This window comes from Aulostomus chinensis, chromosome 21, assembly GCF_037954235.1.
Source record: "Aulostomus chinensis isolate RoL2024-O1b breed Wild chromosome 21, RoL_Achi_v1.0, whole genome shotgun sequence".
Classification (NCBI taxonomy): domain Eukaryota; kingdom Metazoa; phylum Chordata; class Actinopteri; order Syngnathiformes; family Aulostomidae; genus Aulostomus; species Aulostomus chinensis.
In genome coordinates this window covers 13,209,879-13,231,077 of record NC_141340.1, presented here as the reverse complement: position 1 = coordinate 13,231,077, position 21,199 = coordinate 13,209,879, and the positions used below count along the sequence as shown (strand labels likewise).

Sequence of the window (21,199 nt, the reverse complement as noted above, 5' to 3'; positions counted from 1 at the left end):
GAAGGGGTCCAAACCAGATGTGAAGGCAATTGACAGAAAATAAAAAGACAAGAGACAAATAAGAAGAATGAACAGACAAGTCGTGCTGCGATAGAGAGAGAGCGAGAATGCCATCCTTAGTTCGCCTTTGCCCTCCTTCCTCCTCTCTCTCACCCGGCCACTGAATGTTAATGGCTACACCAACACACACACACACACAAACACACACACACACACACACACACACACACACACACACACACACACACACCCTCACCCTCCCTATGGACACTGGTGCATTGTTTGTAGCAGAGCCTCTATTCTTTCGAACTTAATTACCTTCTTGCCTTTTGTAGCGTCAGGGGCTGGAAGTTTTGCTCCGTGGCAGTGGAGGTCGTCACACATTCTTTGGTGGTGCATTCCCTTAATCTGGAGGGGGTGGAGGGTGGGTGTGTGTGTGTGTGTGTGTGAGGGGGAAGAGTCTGTAGATTGGAGCTTCTGCCAGTGCGCGTTCTCCAAAGGTGGTTCTAGTACCCCGGTGTGCACGCCTACGTGCGCGGCCACAATATTCAGGGCATAGGCTGCCCTTTGTTTGTGCGGTTCATTTCCAATCAACCCTAATTAACTGGAGAGTGTTTCCAGATTGCCGGCAAAAGAAAAATCCCCACTTTTTTTCCCCCCCGACCCTCTACAGTCTTTGCTGTTTTGAGTTCGAGGAAGGGAAACGGGGGGGTGGGGGGTGGGGGAGCATTAGCTATGTAGATTGGCTTTGCCTTTGATGCTGGAAAAATCTTTAGCAAGGGCAGTAATTGGTGACTGTGACCCAGCAATGTCTGACTATTTATTTTCATGTTTCAGTTTGAGTTTAGTTTGAAATATTGCCTCTTCAAAGGCGTGAGTCTTATGCATATATTTAGACTGGACTGTGTAAGCCCTAAGTCCATTTGTAAAAAAAAAAAAATGTTAAATCCAGTCAAAGTTGTCTTGAATCCATTAAACTTTGTCTGTGTGAAGATGTTCAACTAGTAGATAAACGATGACACTGACCGAGGATACACGTCCCAAACGCTATAATGACAAACTTAAGCACAAATGACAAGACTCTGAAGTCAATAGGAAATCCCGTCGTCTCTAGTTGCCATGAAAGCTGTGACTGAAGGACAAAAGTGATGTTTCAACCTCATCCTGGTTGTAACCTGATCCTAGATCAGATTTTAGAAGAGGGGATTGTCGCACTGGATTCACTATCTCTTCCCACCTGGTCAACCAGTTTAATTTTGCTTCCTTTTTCTTTTTTTTTTCTTTTGTTTTGTTTTCTGCGACGATCTCATTTCACGTGTTGCTGGATATTTCCTTTAGATATTCTCTTTCACTAACAATGACTTCTGACCCGAGGCCAGTCGGGGTATAATGTTACCTGCGCAAACCAATGAGACCAATTTACTTGTCATCAACCTTGAGGGATGCATACCTGCTCTCGGGGAAAAAAAAAGAAAAAAAGAAAAAAAGCCTACTTCCGTCCTCTCATTATTTTCACTCCCCCACCCTCTAAACTCTGCTCTTCCTTCTTTGTGCCTCCCACTGGCATCGTGTTTTGCATTTTTGTGGATTTGGTCATTTGTCAAACAAGATTCCTGTGCCAAATGAAGTGGCGTTTTGTTTTAGGTGTCTGGGCCACACCTTGCTTTAATAAAAAGGTGTCTATTGTAATGTTCACTAGTGAGGGACGAGGACAGGCAGGTAGAAAATGGGTGTGGGGTGCGTTGGGAAGACCTACAACATCTACTGTCTGCTATTACACCTCCAGGCAGAAAACAAGGTCTTCATGAAAACCCTTTTGTGAAGCAAAGACAAAAAAACACTTTGGTCACGCAAATTCCCTCGTCCTCTCATCCTTTTGCAATTTTCTCCCTCTGTGTTTTCTTTTAAGACTTTCGACAGAAAGCACTAAGGCCCGCTCCTGTGATTGTGTGCATGTGTGCATCAGCGTTCTGTGATGGCAACCCAAGCTCCCCTCGTATTGTGAAGGAAGAAGATAATTCCCCTCCTCCTTCATCCACTTTGTTTTTCATCCCTCTGTTTATGCACGGCAACAAATAAACAGGTCTAATTAGACCAGAGTTGGCCCATTCATGGCCCTGACAGTGGGAGATGGATGCACTGGCTTTCACAGCACCCTTCGCCTTTGTCTTTGGCTAACACATGGTGACATTTTTATAGAAGATCTGGTGTTAGACTGAGGGGCCACATGCAGCGAGAGGGGTGACCTCAAGGAATGGACACTTAGTTTCATGCTATCCTCAGACTTCTGACTTTCCTAGCTTTCACGGGTCACCTTGAAGATTATTTCATTGAACACGATCTTGATGTTGGTAGATTGTCTCCAAAACAAGTGTCGGGAAAATAACCATTTCTATGATTCCAGATCTGCTTAATTCCATTGTTTACTGCTGTTATAAATATTCACCCCGCAGTATTAACAGCACTCTCTGGCCTTGCATTAAAATGTCAGACAGTTAGTGATGAAGAATTTGAACCTAACAGATTCCTGTGTAAACAAAGGCGGCAGTGTGGCGACGCTGCAATTACAGGTTTGGCATGGAGCAGTCTGAGACTCTGGCTAATGCATGATAGTCTGACAGGAGGACAAAGGCAGGAGGAGACTCTGACATCACCAGGAACTTAGTATGTCAGGTTTGGGTTGACATGTTGTCAATTGTCACACACTTAATTTATTGCCAGTGCATTAGAGAACAAAAGTTGATAGTTTTTACACAGACGCACACAAATGCAGCCAATTGATAGCTTTTGTGTAGTGCTTGAAGTTGTAGAAGAGTTTCACATCCACTTCATGTAGTTTTAAGAACAGCCCCATTAATGAGAGAAGAGGAAAGTTGCACTAAATTTAAAAAATAGAAGTGGAGGAGTACCCTATTCTGATGAGTCTGTCTCTCAGGCAGCTACTGAGAAGCAGATGGAGGGAAAGGGTTTAAGGAGAGGAGGGGGTGAGAAAAACAATCGGCCGAGGAGTCTCTTAGCCCTTCTCTCCCATCAGAAAAAGCAGTGTCCAAAGCAGGCATTCCTGGGCTATTATTTGCCCTCTCAGTGGATCTGATCTGCCACTTTAATTACCTAAGAGTGTGTGTTTGTGTGTGTGAGAGAGCCTGTGTCCATGTGCATGCATGTAACAGCAAAGGGATACGCTTAATTAAAATACAGAGGTAGGTGCGGCTTAAGAAATCTCCTTTGTTCTTCTTTTCAAAGGAGGGGAACTGTTTGTGCAGCGTGGTGAAACCTGGCCTTTTTGTCAGTTTCTCTCGATTTCTTATGTGTCTGTCTATCTATCCGTCTGTGTTGCGCCAGTTAGCAGTAACATGATATGCCTTTAAAAGAAGCAGAACTGGGCACTGCTGCTGTGAAAGGTGCGACCACTTGGGAAGGGAGCAAAACAGAGAGAAACAAGCCAGAGAACTTGGAAAGTTAGGGGTAAAAATCAAGACAGTAACAGTGTCGGAACATTTTGTGTGACGATAAACCGATATTTTGTTACATAATTAAATTGCGATGAAAGATACGCGGCCCAAATGTGTGACAACCATCAGTATCTTGCTACTTGCTACTGCAAATAGAAATGCAATGGGATGATGTGTGCTGACTATGTTTAGTTTAAGAGATAGAACCTGCAGTTGAACGAAGGTAAAACAAAAAACACAAGATAATGCAACATTCACACAAGTATCAGGATAATATTCAATTAGAGGACCACTGGTTATTCCCACCCCTCTCAACTATATGCTTGAGATATCAGGAATTCATTTTGTGGGAACTGATTACAACATTACATGTAGTGTGTCTAAAGATCTCAGTTTCTTTGACAAATCAAAGCTACAAGTGTTTACTCAGTAACAGAGCTCATGACGTTCGTGTCCAGGTTAGTGACATCAACACACGCTGAAAGGATCAGAATGTCTTCAGCTGCTTTACACCAGGCTACTCTGCTTTTTCATCGGAGTAGATGAGCTAAGTTCAGCGCTAAGGCTCAAGCATGTCACTAAAGATCTGATATCACCCTTCTAAAAGCAGATGACATGAGTTACAGAGGGGGACGAATGAATGTGTACACTTGACCGTCAGTGTCCCCACATAGTGCAGCAAAATATTTAGATGGAGGGATATGTATTGCACTCACAGGTTAAATATAAGTTAATACAACCCTAGCTCAAATGGAAAATTTCCATCACAGCATCAACTATCATTTTTTTATGTTTTCTTTTCTCATAATCCTTTTTTTTTTTTCAGAAGGGAATGAGTATTCTGGAAAAGAACCCAAACAATTCCTAATATTTACATTTAACCTCAAACTGGGTCAAGTTCGGCCGATGGAAAAGCTTCAATATGGCAAGAAACTACGCCATAAAGCGCAAAGAAATTGTAAACATCAGCTAACTTGTTAGCATCAAGGGTGGCGTGTCAGTGCCAAGCGCTTTCGGTTTATCCATAAGAAATAATTCCATACTTAAAGTGTTAAGAGATGCTGTGTGCATTAGCCTCAGTGTTTTATGTCCGAGCCACAATTCAACGTGGTTGCTCCCCAATCAAATAAGCAGCCAAATGACACCCCTGACAAGTAGTAAATCCTGTCGTATGTCTCGCATTAGCACTCAAACCCACTGCTTCTGAACAGCTTTACCCTCAATCACATTTTACACAAGCCTGGGTAAGAGCAAAACTGGTGGTAAATTTGGATATTTTTGACAGGAACACTGCCAGTCTGTTTTTTTGTGTATGGTTATGTGATCAAGTATTTATGAGAAAAAGCTGATTGAGTCATAACTTAAGTGGCTGAGAGTTTAAAATTCCCTCCAGCCAAATGTGTCTTTCTTTTCATCCAGTCCAGCAGGAAGTATACAGTATCTTTATCTCAGGCCAAACCTGTCTTTTTAAAAAAAAAAAAAGAATGCATTTGTTTGACACAAATCCACTGTTAAAGAAGCTAAATCTGTGTGTGTGTGTGTGTGTGTGTGTGTGTGTGTGTGTGTGTGTGTGTGTTCATGCACGCTTGTGGCACAAGCCTGTTTCCACTATTACTTCTAATATGTTGTTTTTTGTGTGTAGATCTGCATGGGAACGAGACATATATGGAACTTTTTTTTTGCTGTATTTTTGCTTATAATTCATTTTCTCTTCAAATCCCAAGCATTTCATGCAGCACGGCGATTATCAGGCCATCAAATGGTGGTTATCAGTTGTCGTCTATAGCCTAGATGTGTAGTGGTGTGACTCTATTCTAACTTTTACTGGGTCAGTATTAAAGTTCAAAGTGACACATGCCCTCCAGCAGCCATTATGACCAGAACTAAGGAAGTGTGTGGAGGGAGGAGGTCATGGTGGTGCGTGGGTCAACAAAACCCCGGCCCTCAAGAGAACACTTTCTCATTCCATTCTGTTTCCAACCGCAAGATCCATATTTGAAACTGCGAGTTAAGACTGTCTATTAAAAACCATGATCATTCGCTAACCTGTTATTAATGTAACCATGATTACAAATGTCACTGTTCCTTACTCAGTGTTTATTGTGTTGAAGCCTCACCAGACTTTCATAGGAGAGTTGAAACATCATAAAATATCATTATTTTTTAAGACTGATTCATTCTGTGTTGGAACGCAGCATACTTCCGGAAGGGGTTATGAATCCAGCTGCGGTTTATCATTGATGATAATAGATGATATGCACCTTCTGCCCTACTGGTTGATGCCTCTTTCTGACCGTACATGTTCTCGTCACACATTGACTTCCTGCATTTTACTGCGTCCCTGCTGAACAGGAAAGCGCTAAAAATTCATTTTCTTCTCCTTTTGATATTTTTTTCTCCTTTAATCTCACAAATAGAGAGACAGAACCTGAGTGAGACACAGAGAATGAAAACATAATTTCTCTCTTTTAATCTATCACTAGTCCCCATGGAATCATCTCTTGGATATGTCAGATTAGACCTGATTATAGCGCGTGCACACACGCACCCACAAACATGCTCACACACATTTGATTTCATTCCTCACGCTTTTACTGTCCCTCCCACTGGCTTTGTTTAGCCCTGGATTGTTGCGGATTAATCCTCTAATTGCTTTGTAGCTTTGTTGTGAGGGAGACGGAGTGTAGAGAGAAAGAGAGGGAGAATTAAGCAGCAGGTGGATGGGGTTAAAGGTTAACATGGCTCTTTAAAGCTTTCTTTTAATGCCAGCTCATTTACACGCAAGCACCTGAAAGGCGCTGGCAATGTAGCAAGTGAAAAGACACTGGCGTGCACAGCCATTTCTCATTTGTTGCATCTAGCTGAGCAAAAAAGGCAGTTTCTTCTCAGCAGTGGTGAAGCACCAGCTCTCAAGAATTTTTTTCATGACTTTATCTCAGTTGTTTCTTCTTGTCCTCTTTAGGTGAGAAGAATTCATTCTGGTGATTACAAATTGAAATGATTGCAGGGTGCAGTCTGTGCTGGTCAGCTTATGAGGCTTTTCCGACATTGTTTGCATGTGAGCAAGTGTGTTTGTCATTGCATTCTTTTCGCTTTGTCAAGAAAAGCCAAGAAAATGAAATAGCTGAGGGTTTAGAGACGGGCAGCGGCTCAGCATTGATAACATCTCACTGGTATTCCAAACCAGTGTTCATTCCATATGGAAGCTTATTCTCTCCCGCTCCCTGTGTCTTTTCAACCTTCTTCTTCTCCTTATTTCCTCTGAATGAAAATACAGAAATGCTATGAATGAAAATATTCCTCAACTTCCTTATTTAATCCCTAGCCACTAGAAATTGCCAACAGGCTGTATACACCCAACGTTTCTTGTCCACACAGAGTCTAAATCATGCTTTGAGGGCATTAATAGGTTAATAGGTGCTGCCTAATTAACAACTCCAGTCTGGTACGAACATGCCAAGGCTGATTTAGCCAGTGACTGAAGACTCTTCTAAATCCAATCCACTTTTCCTCTTGAAGGCAAACACTATGCTCTAAGTTGTTTGATAAACTTGATTGATTTGCAATTTGTTTAATTGTACTTTTGAGAATGCAAAGCTATGTACTGCTAGCTTGAAATCTTGATTTTTGTATCGCAATCCTTAATGTACATTTGTATCAACTTCCCAACTGTTGTCTCTCAAGGAACCTGCTCCCTTCATTTTCACATTCTTTCACTTGTTTCCATGCTTTTGTCCCTGGTGTCAATGGAAGACAAAACTATTATTTAAGGATGGATATTTTTCTGTAGCTGTGGCGAGTGATCGGCAGTCTGAATGAAGAGAGTGGTTTAGAATTGCATGAGGAGGTGTTTACTTTTTCCTTTTGAATTACAGAAGGCCTTTCTTTGGGAAAATCACATGATCCCTATAAACATTATTGTTTTGGGGACTTGCGGCAGAAAAATCACAAATATTTTCCCTCTGGACTGTGGTGAAATAGCTGATCAGAAAATTGAGCAATATTACCAACCTCAAATTCTGCTGATAATATTTGCTTTTCCATGACCTTAACTAAATCTCTGTTGTTCTTTATTTATTTATTTCACCAACTCAGGTCCCTGTTAGGCTGGATGAGATGAGATCCCCATGTAGTGGTCGTCATGGCAACTTGTGACTCTCCCCCTATGGTGTCGTCACGGCAGCAGGAACATGGTGGACAGAGGCTGGACGCTGCTGCTGAGGACAACTCCGTTGCGGCCATGGAGACCAGTCTCACCAACAGCAACAATGCCAATAACAACCAATCGTCACCTGTAGCCATTGGTGAGGCAGAAAATGGCCTTGGAAAGCCCACTCTCAGCCCGCTAAGGTCCACAGCTACCACCACCACTGTCAGTGCAACCATTGACTCTGTGACTGAACAGAGTCGGAGAGAAAGCTTTACAACTGGTAACAAAGGGAGTGTTACTGGGACTTTACCAGGAGTAGGAGGAGGAGCAGCTTTGGGTTCGGACTGTTCTGCCCCTGCCACATCTCCCGTGGCGCCGGCAAAGGAGATCCCCTGCAACGAATGTTCTAACTCCTTCTCCAGTTTACAAAAATACATGGAGCACCACTGCCCCAATGCCCGTCTGCCTACCACTGGAGGTCACGAGGAGGATGAGGAGATTGAAGGGATGGTAGGGGAGGAGAGTGAAGATGAGGGGGAGCGTGAGGGGGGTATTGCAGAAGTGGGTGAAATTAACAGTGAGATGGAGATGGAAGAGGAGAGCGATGTGGAGAACCTGTGCGGTGAGATCATCTACCAGCCAGATGGCTCTGCCTTCATTCTGGAGGACACCAAAGAGCAGCGTGGCAACCAGGGAGGGCTCTCTGGAGCTCTCCATTTCAGGGGCCTGCTGTCCTCCCAGACCTTCCCCAATGCCCAGGCTAGCAGTGGCCAAAGCGGCCTGAGCCCAGGGGGGGAACGGTTGGAGCAGCCCGCTGCACCCATGTCCTTCTATCCCCAGATCATCAACTCCTTCCACATCGCCTCTTCCCTGGGGAATAAATCCTTGGCCGACCACCCCTCCTTCCCAAATACCTCAGCTGGAGGGCTGGCTGGCGCTGGTCCTGTGTTGCACAGTTTTCGTGTCTATGACCTCCGTCACAAGAATGACAAAGACTATCTGACGGGGGATGGTGCAGCCAAAAACTCCTGTGTGTCCAAAGATGTCCCCAACAATGTGGACTTGTCCAAGTTTGAAGGCTGCGTGGCCGATGGGCGGCGGAAGCCTGTGCTGATGTGTTTCCTGTGCAAGCTGTCATTTGGCTACAGCCGTTCCTTTGTGACACATGCTGTCCATGACCACCGTATGACCCTGAATGAGCAGGAGCAGAAGCTTTTGAGCAACAAGCATGTCTCTGCCATCATACAGGGCATCGGCAAGGACAAAGAACCTCTTATAAGCTTTCTGGAACCAAAAAAAACCCCTAACTCTGTGCTACCACACTTTCCCACACCTGCCAACTTCCTAGGGCCAGACACGGGGCTCCGCGGCTTGTGGAATGCTTTCCACAGTAGTGGGGAGAATGCAGATTCTCTTCAGGCAGGTTTTGCTTTCCTGAAGGGCAGTGCCAGCAGCTCCTCCAATGACCAAACCCCCAGAACCCAAAACATGCCAAAGGCTGAGACCAACCCAAACCTTGGGGGAGGGGCTGGTGCCCACAGAACCTCCAGTGGGAGTTCTGCTGCTGCTGCCACTGGTGGCAACCTGGAAGGCCGGAACTCTGATAATGACTGTAAGGGCCACATTAGGGACACATGCACTTTGCAACCCAATGGGCCGGACCTGAGCCAGTACCCGCCCATAAAGCGGGAGCCCGGTACAGTGGGAGGAGAAAGTCCAGAGCAGGATGAGGATGTTTACTCCAATGGTGGTGGAGAAATGGAGGCAGATGAGGAGGAGGAGCAGGCCATGACCATAGCGATGACAGGCCAGCGGGCCGACAGCACCAGTAGCAAAGATTTCCCTCTCTTAAACCAAAGTATTTCCCCCCTTTCCAACAGTGTGCTAATGTTTAATAGTGACAGCAAAGGCCCTGCATCCACCTCCTCTTGCTTGCCTGAGAAGCTGGAGATGGAGAAGAACCGTCTGTCTGCTGCCCTGGCAGTTGCCAGAGAGCGGGAGAGCAGCAGTGACTCAACCAGTGATGCCCTGGCAGGGCGGGATGGGTCATCACCATCCTCCCACCCTCTTGACATGATGATGTTGCGTAGGGATGATGAGAGTCCCGGACCTCTTCATCAACACATGGGAAATCCCAGTACACCTGGAACTCCAGGGACACCTGGTACCCCTGGTCCAGGTGAAGGGTCCCCAGGTAGTGGGGTGGAGTGCCCCAAGTGTGACACTGTCTTGGGATCCTCACGATCTCTGGGAGGACATATGACGATGATGCATTCACGTAACTCCTGCAAGACGCTTAAGTGTCCCAAGTGTAACTGGCACTACAAGTACCAGCAGACACTGGATGCTCACATGAAGGAGAAACATCCGGAGTCTGGAGGATCGTGTGTTTACTGCCGCACAGGACAGCCTCACCCTCGTTTAGCCAGAGGAGAAAGCTATACCTGTGGATACAAGCCTTTCCGCTGTGAGGTCTGTCCATCTAATATCCCTCTCTATGGATTTCTGTTTTCTCTGTCTTATAGCCATCTGAAACTCACTAATTGAGATAGAGTTCATTTTCAACCCTTTTACAGGCTTTTTTTAAAGACAGTTAATAACCCCATCAAGTTGCTGCTGTAAACCTCTCACTGTGTTTCGTGAATGGAGAAAGTCTATCATTGTTGTAATGATACTGATAGTGCCAATATTAATTGTTACTTTGTAAAGTAATGTTGGTGTGACGAGAACTATTGAAAATACTCTGTCAGCAGATGCTTTCCTTTTTAAATTCTTCAACATTTGTTACAGCCTCCATAGCCATGATCTGTAAAGACTAACTGCAGCAGATTTTTTTTTTAATCATAAATGCATATATCGTGCATTTGACGCATCACCATATTAAATCTTGACTTTTAGGTATGCAACTATTCAACTACCACCAAAGGCAACCTTAGCATCCATATGCAGTCGGACAAGCATCTGAATAATGTACAAACACTCCAGAATGGTGGAACTGAGGCACAATATAACCACAACCATGCCAACCCGGTACCCACTGCCAGCCTTGGTGGAGGCTGTGGTGCACCCTCGCCATCCAAACCCAAGCAAAAACCCACTTGGCGCTGTGAGGTAATAAAACAAAGAATGATTGTGGCACTTTGGCGGTCTGCACAAAAAGCCATTTTCTTCCTTTGTTGGTTCCTGCAATTAAAATATGTGAGAATACGTAGTTATGATTCAATTAGAAGTATACAATGGTATATTTCTTCTACTCTATCTCTTAACAGGTGTGTGACTATGAGACCAACGTGGCTCGAAATTTGCGAATCCATATGACCAGCGAGAAACACATGCACAACATGATGCTGTTGCAGCAGAACATGAAGCACATCCAGCACAGCCTCCATCTAGGATTGGCTCCAGCTGAGGCAGAGCTCTACCAGTACTACCTGGCCCAGAATATCGGCCTGGCAGGTGTAAAGCTGGAGAACCCAGGTGGCAGCAGTGGCCAGGATACCCAGATGATGATCAACCCATTCCAGCTTGATGCTGCAACTGCAAGTGCTCTTGGATCTGGTCTCGGTGAGTGACACTGAATTTCAAATTATACATTATTGTTATTCCATTTCCTTCTGCTCATCTTCTCCTGTTTTATCTTGTATATCTGATGTCAAAAGCGAATTGTTTTTGTTGAATTCCATTCTCTTGTTGCACTCCATTTCTCTCCCTGCCCTCTCACCATCTCCTTCTCTGCTTCCATCAGTTTTCCTCATCCCCTCCCTCCCCCTTTTACTCAACTGCTTCTCATTCACTTTCCCTCTTATCTCCTCTCTCATATTGTCCCTCTGTCATTGTCTCTCTTCTTTGACCCCTCTTACTGATTAAAAAATGATTATGAGACGCCACATGAGAATTATTCTTAATCTTGCATTTGTAATTTTCTTACATCAGCTTAATCCCTGCCACCATGTACACCACCCCACCTTCCCCACACCCTGGAGAGGACACACACACTCACACATGCACGCACACACACCCACACACACATATCAGGAAGTGGATTCCCATAGGAGTGGGAGAGATTTAACTGTGACCCTGCAGTGTTACACACACACTCCCTTCTCTACAGCAGATGTACTCTCAGTGAATTACACCGATAACACACAGCTCCCTATTGCGAGCGCATCTGTACGTAGGCTGAGATGGTGTCAACAAGATAATGTGAGATTCAAATCCTTCACATTACTTTTAAAAAGGTGCATGCACAAACACAAGTGTAGTCAGCTGCTAATTGTTGGAATTTTTTCTTTAAAATTTTTTTAAATTTTAAAGCGTTTCATGAGATGTGTAAATCCTCCACACACGGGGGGGGGGGGGGGGATTTTATGCGAAAGACAAGACACGATTGCTTTGATAACAAGCATAGAGAGACAATGAAGGGATCAAACGAAATAGTTAATTACATTTGTATGAATGGCAGATCTGTTTTTTGTTCTAAGTTGGGTGGGCAGACGAAAAGAGAAAATGTGTGTAATGCATTCTTTTCAAATCTGTGTGTAGATGTGAGAAAAGCCTGGAGCTCTAAAACCGTTGTTCCACCACTGCTGAGAGGAGTAATTAAAGCTACCTGATGAGCGAGTTAGCAAGTTGAAAAGGATGATTGTAATTGATCCTGATTCAATCCTATTAGGGTTTTTTATAGACAAGACTTTGTAAGGAGCCCTAGTCCTCTGTGAGGCTTTATTTTATCAAATCCTTTTGTGTGAAAGAGGCCTGCATAGAGGACTCACTTCTCCCTCCACACTTAATTTCATTTAATAAAAAAAGCCTTTTCTCTTTCTCTCTGTCCTTTATCCCTCCCACACATGCTAGCCCTTCATTTTCAACCACAGCTTTCAGTCGTACCTTTGTTTTTTTATATACTTTTCTGTACATGCTGCACAATCTATGTCGTGTTATCCCTTTTATGCTATGTAATTCTACATTTTAAACACCATCTTCGATTCTCTGTGTTTTCATTCATTTTCTCCATAGTGAACAGCGACCTGTCAGCGGAGTTGCGTCTCGCCAGTGGTCAACTGATGGCAGACGACCTTTCGCTGCTGTCCTCAGGTGGAATGGGGGGCATGTCCTCATCAGAGCCTGCCCTCTCGTCCTTGTCTCCACCTATTAGTGACCCCTTGCTGCGCCTCTACCAGTGCGCTGTGTGCAACTGCTACTCCACAGACAGCCTGGAGGCTCTCAATGCCCACGTCAACGCAGAGCGCTCTCTGCCCGAGGAGGAGTGGCGCTGTGTGGTCGGCGACGTCTACCAGTGCAAGCTCTGCAGCTACAACACGCAGCTCAAAGCCAACTTTCAGCTGCACTGCAAGACAGACAAGCACATGCAGAAGCACCAGCTGGTGGCCCACATCAAGGAAGGAGGCAAGGCCAACCAGTGGAGATTAAAGTGTGTGGCAATTGGCAACCCTGTGCACCTCAAGTGCAACGCCTGTGACTACTACAGCAACAGCGTGGATAAACTGAGGCTACATACCACCAACCAGAGGCATGAGGCTGCCATCCGCCTCTACAAGGTAAAAATGCTTTTTTCTTTTGCAACTCTCCTGTCGCGTCATCTCCTAGCTAAAAACAAAAAAGTCTAAACATAAAAAGACTACTGCTTGTCCATTTATATTTATACATGAAAAAATGTTTGCAGTTTATGAAAATGTAGTTGTCATAGCATTCACACAAGGGGAGCATTTCAGATTCAGAGCAAGTTTTTTATCTATATATAAAGATTAAAGTGTTTCCCCATTTTCTTAACTGCAACGATCACACGGATATAAAGTTCCCATGAGAATGGAATGAATGAGACTGAAAAGGTCACTGTGTGTATGCAGGATGATTTCCATCCGACATGGGTACATTTCCTGCTTGTGACCAGCTGGCACCACTGTCTCTGTTAACATTGGTCTCGTTCTCTCGGCATGTTTGAAAGTTTCGATTAGCTTCAGCTGTTTTTTCCAGCTCATCTTCTCAGCTATAAATAATTCTGAAGAATTTGTTTTCAGCTATTTTAACAGCTACTTTAGTCACTAACAGTGTGAGAACAATCAGATTTTGCTTAAAATCTAAAAATCAGGTGGGAGCTGGAGCACACCATTATACCTTTGTGATACAAAAAAAAAATACACTAATTAAGAGCATGAAAAAGGGTTTATTCTGAGGGTTATTCTGATTTTTTTATTTGATATTGACAATGTTTTGGGTTTATTTTTTAAATTGAATAATTAAGCAATGTCATGTAGTCAACTACTCATCTAATTAAACCTGCAAGTTATCTAAGGTTCCAAAATTCCCACAAGGCCGGTGTTTGGCACCTTTCTTGCCCTCCGTAGATTTAAGGTGATTAAGTTTGTCAGACGTCTCCAGACTAATGGCATGCTGTTACATTTGCAGGGCCTTGACCTACAATACAGGATCAAGTGCATTACATTAATGAGGATTCCTTTACAACTGTACAAAACATTTGGCACCTGCGTGTGTGTGTGTGTGTGTGTGTGTGTGTGTGTGTGTGTGTGTGTGTGTGTGTGTAAAATCTTCAAATGTTACTCAGTCATTTACAGTACTCAACGATGATTTTAAGTCTGATTTACAAAGTTTAAATGTATTAAACAAGTATTAAATGCTTATTTTCTCAATCCTGGAGTGAAATTTCAGTTCTTTTTTTTTTTTAAATGAATGTTTTTAAATATGAAAATTTGTACAGGAAATTCATGTGAAGAAAATATATACTTACATATAAAGTATTTTAATTAAGATGTGAATCTGCAACCTTCCAGTCATCAAAGGAAACTTTTATTTTTTCCAAGTATGATGAATACACAGTAACCTCTCAGGCATTTATGTGAAAATCTGTGACTGATTCATACTTACTGTTCTAAGGCTTGAGTGGATTAGTCCGTCGGCATTCTTAAACAGTTGACCTAAAAAGGATGTACGTATTGACGCAGGATTGGCTGACTAAAGGCTGAACTTGGCATGGGATGAGTTGGAGATGTCTCTCCTTAGGGTCCACTCACTAATTGAATTCAAATATTGTACATTTGTAAATTCTCAACAGAAGGTCGGCCTGCACATTGGCCTAACCTATAACCCTTCATTAGTGGAGCTAATCAGGATCTCCACTCTGTCACAGGAAGACTTTAGCATTGGTTTGTGTGTGTGTGTGTGTGTGTGTGTGTGTCGAGACAAATGGGTTACCTAGGTTACCATGAGATTTAGTGATGCAGAGAAATCTAGCGCAGTTTTAGATCAGCAAAATCAAGAACTTAAACAGAGGAAATATAGGTTCTGCAAGAGAATATTCTTGTAGTTACACAAAAACAGTTTAGCCGAGGCAAGTGAGGGTCATCCCAGTGCCCCCTCTGTGCACCCATACACCCCTGTATCTCATCTACCCACCCACCTACCCCACAGGCCTCAACAAATGTGTTCCGCAGATGACTCCTTTTAATGCCTCTGGCAGGGGGAGAGAGAGTAGAGAGCATAGAGTGGCAGAGAAAGAGCGGAGGAAAAAAATCATTTCTTTATTTGACCAGAAAAACACCTCTTCTTTCATGTATTGGCAGAGGTGAAAAGCACATGGGGATGGAGGTAGCTTGTTGGCCGGGCGCATAAAAGATCCGAGTGTTGACGACTTTACCATCTGGTTTTTTGGAAACACAGAATATCTTTATGGCATGGGAAACCATTTGAAGATGCAAACAAAAAGCATATTCAAGAGATTTTATGGCTGCTTTGTAGCAGAGATGGAGTACTTCTGAGGGGAATTGAGAATTTGAAAGTGTTTTTTTTCCCCAGACTTTGAAACACCAAGAGGCAAATTACATTCACAGCACATGGACTTCAAGTGAGCTGGTGTCCAGGGTACTGCAAGTGGCACAGGAAGTCATAGACCTTATATGGTAAAACAGGAAGTCTCACTTTGTATTAAATTAGATTGTTTTTCAAGCTTCTGCGCAAGATGTTTCATCAAATCAAAGCTTTCAGTATAATTTCTTGCGATTTCTAATTTATTTTGATGACTTCGCTTCAGTGTTATCACAGCTGTTAACTGCAAATCATTTCGCTTCTAGAAACATTGTAAATGGCTGATGTTTTAATATCGCTTCTTTCTTTTGCTTTCTTTTTTTACTGTTAGCGATACATGAGGTTAGTTCTGCATTAAACGGTGTCATAGCATAGCATGTCCATAGCTGGCAAGACCCATGTTTGGCTTTGAGTCAGACATGATGATATATGGTTTCGTTATGATTTTTAATAACAAACACTGGCCTTAATACACATGGAGACAGGAGTAAATCTGTCAGTGCCATTCACAAGTGTTGCAGGGCTAAGTAGGGGGTTCAGTTTGTAGTGAGCGTGTGTGTGTGTGTTGTGTGTGTGTTTGTGTGTGTGTGTGTATGTGTGTGTGTGAGTGTGTGTGTGTGTGTGTGTGTGTGTGTGTGTGTGTGTGTGTGTGTGTGTGTGTGTGTGTGTCCACAGAGCTTTGAGGTTGAGATCAGGTCTGTGCCCCTGGGTCATTAGGAGTTGAGAATGTTCATGGTCAATGTGGCATGGTCAAGGCTCGGACCACACACACACACACACACACACACACACACACACTGGCTCATAGGCCGTGGCACCTGTTTGTCAGATGGCTGTCTGAATAAATCTTAAACTGTCTTCGCCCCCCCCCCCATCTGTCTGTCCAGCTTTCCATCATTATTCAAGCAGAATTGGATGTCCGAGATGCACTACGCATTTCCATTTCTCTGTTTTTCTTTTCATTATTTTTTTCTCCCCCTCCTTCCTTCCCCTCGTGCTCTTCTTTGAACTCTTGAAATCTCAGCATCATGAAAATGCTCAACTTTTTATGATCGAAAATGGAGGGAGAGAGAGAGGAGAGATGGAGCTGTTAGTTAGTGGGACCTACAGAGAGAGAGAGTGTGACTCTTTATGCCTTTTCTGTTTATATCCAACACTGTCTCACCCTCTTTCTCTCACTCTCTCTCTTTACCTTTCCTCTGGAGAGCGCAGATAGGCTATCTCATTACCCATGATTCTCCTGGCAACACCATGGCAGGGAAACAAGGGGTGCAGGGAATTAAATGAGGGATGGAATGAAGGAAAAAGCTGGATTTGTGGCTGCATTAAGAGCAGGGTCTCCTCATTTCTCATTTTCATCATCTCCTGTGTGTTGTATTTATTATTTTGGCTTTTTTTTTCCATAAAGCCGACAACATTTTTTTTTCTTTTACTATATTTCAACTGTCGCTTACTAGCTCGCATTTGTTCTCCTCCATCTCTCCCTCTCTCTCTCTCAGATGGAGATGGTTTATGCATCTGTGATATTAAGTCTACCGCTGTGCCTTCGCTATTAGTAAGGGTCAACCCTGCCCACTCTCATTTGAAAATCAAATGGCCCTATATATATGCAGCCCGAATTATTGGACTGTCATTTGGACTTGTGTGATGGGGAAATGGACAGGAGATTGACTCCCATAGATTTGCATAAAAAGCCATTGTGCTGGCCCCCAGAATAGAAAAGAGACTGGATCTATTTCAGATGCATGGCACCATTTATGACACACACACACACACACACACACACACACACAAATACATATGTGGATACAGAGGTATGGCATAACATACATTCATAGATTTCTCCAGTGAAGTTATACACACTCGCATTCTATCGTAGTCTCTATTATCAAGTTACCATTTTCCACTTGAGCCCGTGCTCGCTTGTTCCAGACACAGCCTCTTGATCACTGCGTCCTTGCCTCGCACGCGCACGCGCCCACACCCACCCACCCACACACACACATACACACACACACACACACACACACACACACACACACACACACACACACACTTAAATCGTTGTTATTCCCTCCAAAAAGGAATGTTCACAGACACTTCACACTTGATGCTACTTGACTGCAAGATATAGATTTTCATTTTCTGTCATGGTTCTGACAAACGATGCTGCCTGCCTCTGAGAGTTCACAGTGTCAAACCCAAGCAGATGAATGCATTACGCTCATCTGTTTGTCTCTTAATTTTTTCCCACCTAAAGTTGCTCTTTTGCTCTCTCACGCTAAGTGACGCCGGTTAGCAGAGTATTCAAATCATCTCCTTTTTCACCTGCATAGAGAGATTACAATGGAAATCTTTCAGTAGTCTGGGGAAAGCGGGGGAGGGTGGTGGCTGATTAAAGCATAAATGCAGGTGTGTGTGTGTGTGTGTGTGTGTGTGTGTGTACGTGTGTGTGTGTGCGTGTACGTGTGTGTTTGAATGTACAGACTTCCTCATGGTAGATAATAAGAGTTTTGCCCACTCCAACACCTTAGCATTAACTTCAACTCATGATTGACACTCACATGCTCCGTTTAATTAACCACGCCAGAAAGCTAGCTACTTCCTGACCCTGCTGTGATTTATAGGCCTTGTCTGATGCTTTCCTCCTTTGGTAAGGTGAGTTTTTGTTTGTGTGTGTGTGTGTGTGTGTGTGTGTGTGTGTGTGTGTGTGTGTGTGTGTGTGTGTGTGTGTGTGTGTGAGAGAGAGAGAGAGAGAGAGAGACAGGGAAAAATGCAGGCCTGGTTTTGTCATATTAATAGCCAGATGTGATGCTCCCCAACCCTCTTTGGGCTGGGGGCCGAACCATTTGTCCAAGTGCACGGGACTGTGAAGTTGCAGGGCCTGACAGGTATGGGAATGATAGCGGGGGGGGGGGGGGGGGGCATGAAGTGTGTGCAATAGAAGAAGGGAGGGAAGGGGGGGTCATTGTCTTTCAGACCACAGAAAGAAGGGAACATCTCTGGGATGTGGGAACAAAGAGGCTAGCAGGAGTTTGTCTCTCTTTTTTGTTGTTTTTTTTTTGTCTTTCCCCTTCAGCCCCCCCCCCCCCCCCCCCTCCTCAACCCCTCCCTAGCACTTCCTTTCTCTTGGGACTTGATCATCGCGTGTATGGAAAAAGATAAAAAAGAAAAGACAAAACCACAGCATTCAAAGAGGATTCATGATCTAGACTATGATCTCTTCTAGGGCTGTTAAAGACCAATCAGATCAATATTTTTGTGTCTGGCTATAAAATCATCTGACATAAAAGAAAAAAACGTGTGTTTAATTTGAATGGAAGTTGTCATCTCAAAGTCAATTAATGAGCGTGTTTTAAGTAGGTGCTCTCGCAGCTTTGGCATTTAGATAGCACACTGCCCTCCTCATGAAGCTATCAGGATATTGATATGAACAAAGTTGAGCTGAAATACTCCTCAACGCCCTACCAAATCAATAATCAATCGATTGGAGGTAATTGTGCCTCCCTTGGAACATTCCCAAGTCTCCCCCCCTCTCTCCCTTTCTCTCTCTCTCTCTATCACACACTCTCTGTCATTATCAGCATGTGGCCCAGTATTCGGCATTTCAGCATTCCAGCTGTAATTGATTTTAACCATTAGGTGCTCAGTGAATAGATAAGTAGTGGGAGATATTCGATTATACGGTGAAAGCGAGAGACGGGAGTGAAAAGAGAGGGATTGAGGGATGTCGCCGGAGAGCTGGAGAAAGAGGAACTGACCTGTCCTTCTGCCTATCCGTCTCTGCCACCGGCCTTCTTTCCTTGCAGCAGCACAATACTGCTGACCTCCTGCGAGTTCAAGCAGCTTAGTTTCTGTGAGGTAATCCCTAATGCTTTGAAATAGACCTGATAGAAAGCCCACTTACTTGTTTAGGATTAATGTGGGTTGGGTGGGTGGGGGTATAGGAGGTCCTGAGTTTTCAGCACATTTAGTTAAATTAACCCATCGGAATTATCATGCCCACGTCTAATTGCTGAACGGAGGAAAGAGGAGCGGATAGATTTAAGGCCAACAGCGGACAGATGGGAGTGTATAACATCCTCGTTGTTAATACGTCACACGTGTTTATGTTTGCGATGCCGGTGGTCAATTTTTTTTTTCCTTTCACTCGTCGCCCATCCCCTACAGATGCTACGGGTGATATAGCATCCCCGCTGTTCTGATGCTACATGTCTAATTTAGCTCCTTCTGTCCTTCCACCTCTTTTTCCTCCTCCTGGCAAGAGTATAGGTTAGGACTCAGGGAATGGGCGGATGGGGGTTGGTGGGGGAACAAAGGCAAACATTTGAGTAATCTTCAAAGAGCCCATTGGTATGTTGAGTGGACGCTGGTATGCGGACTGCGGCTGAGGGTTTTTCAAGGGAAAACAATATCCTTCCTTTAGATGGCTGGGGCCTGGGCAAATACTACCAGCCAGGCGACTCTGCCCAGTGCTGCCACTGCTATCAGCTTACTCCACCCCCCCACCCCACCCTCCACCCCCCTTTTGGCTCATGCAGAAAATGGTTGGGTCCCCTATGTCGGGAGAACACGGTGGAGTTCATCATTATGGGTTTATGGGGGTAGACAGAACATCGGAGGTTGTTGAACGTGTGCTTAGCCAGAAACTGTTGCAGAAAAGTGTGTGCTGTGGGAGACAGTTTTTTTATTGAGATGTAGAAAAAAGTGGTGCTGACTAACAGCTGTCGCCCTCACTGAAGGAAAGAAGGGCGGGCTCAAGTGTGCCATCTTCCAGGTCAACTGCAATGCATTTGTTTTCCTGCGACAAGATGCAAAACGACGCAGCTGAAGAGCCACTCGTATTGTACCGCGCTAACACAAGCCTGCACAGTGTTGACGAGTTTTACGTGTCAAGAATCAAAAGAAGGAACTTGTATTTCTTGAGATGTGCAGTGATGTACCGCGTTGCTACACTCATTTGACAACTGCAGCTCTGTAAAAAAAAAAAAAAAAAAAAAAGAGAGAGAGAGAGAAAGAAAAGAAAAAAAAGAGGCAGACAGTCTGCCATTTTGTGACAGTTTCAAAATGAACTCCCTTTGTCCAACAATCACCAGCCATTTTCTCACGAGGATCCACCCCAGGGATAATTTCTCCCATTTCTCTGTCATTAGCAGGGCCTGGTATTAGGCTTGTGTTTTGTTCCCTGTACCTTTTGTTTTGTGCTAAGTGAAACCATGTGACAGGGTAGGGGCTAACTGGAAAACAATACTCCCCTTCACAGGCTCAGGAATGTGTAATTAGTGATTTGAACCCGACTACGCTTGTCTAGATTCTTCCCTATCATTCTCTCTCTCTTTCTCTCTCTTTCCATCTCTGGTTCTTTTGTTCTTTCTGTCATAGGTTCTCACTCTCCCTGCCTCTCAATCTATCCGTTAGTTTCTCTCACTGTATGTTTCTGTCATTCCTTTTGTCTAAGAGATTTTTTAAGTAAGTCCTCCATTATGAACAGAACATTGAAAAACAAACTTGGCAAAAATCACTGCTCCTCCCGGCACCAAAATTATTTTCTCTTCTCTTCCCTTTCAGTTTTAGTTAAATATAACAACATCAGTGTAGTACAAACCTCTTTGATGGTACCAGCCAATTAGCTGAAGCCCCAGATTTTTCAACCCCTTTATTTTTGTTTTTCTTTCATAGATCCTGTCAATTAAGCCTTGCCTTGATTTCCCAAAAGCATCCATGCATGTTGGGAAAAATGGAAAATGATGAACCCTAC

At 43.9% G+C, this 21,199-nt stretch overlaps 1 protein-coding gene across 3 annotated transcripts in view; it reads left to right on the top strand.

Annotated features, from left to right (window-relative positions):
- The window catches only part of zfhx4 (zinc finger homeobox 4), an 81,461-nt gene that overhangs the window by 16,977 nt on the left and 43,285 nt on the right, over positions 1–21,199 (top strand). For all 3 annotated transcript variants that reach the window (XM_086190805.1, XM_086190806.1, XM_086190804.1), the window contains exons 2-5: positions 7,548–10,074; positions 10,501–10,713; positions 10,872–11,166; positions 12,619–13,160. In XM_086190805.1, the coding sequence (XP_086046931.1) occupies positions 7,594–10,074; positions 10,501–10,713; positions 10,872–11,166; positions 12,619–13,160 (3,531 nt within the window). In that variant the 5' untranslated portion in view covers positions 7,548–7,593. The remainder of the gene's footprint in view (positions 1–7,547; positions 10,075–10,500; positions 10,714–10,871; positions 11,167–12,618; positions 13,161–21,199) is intronic.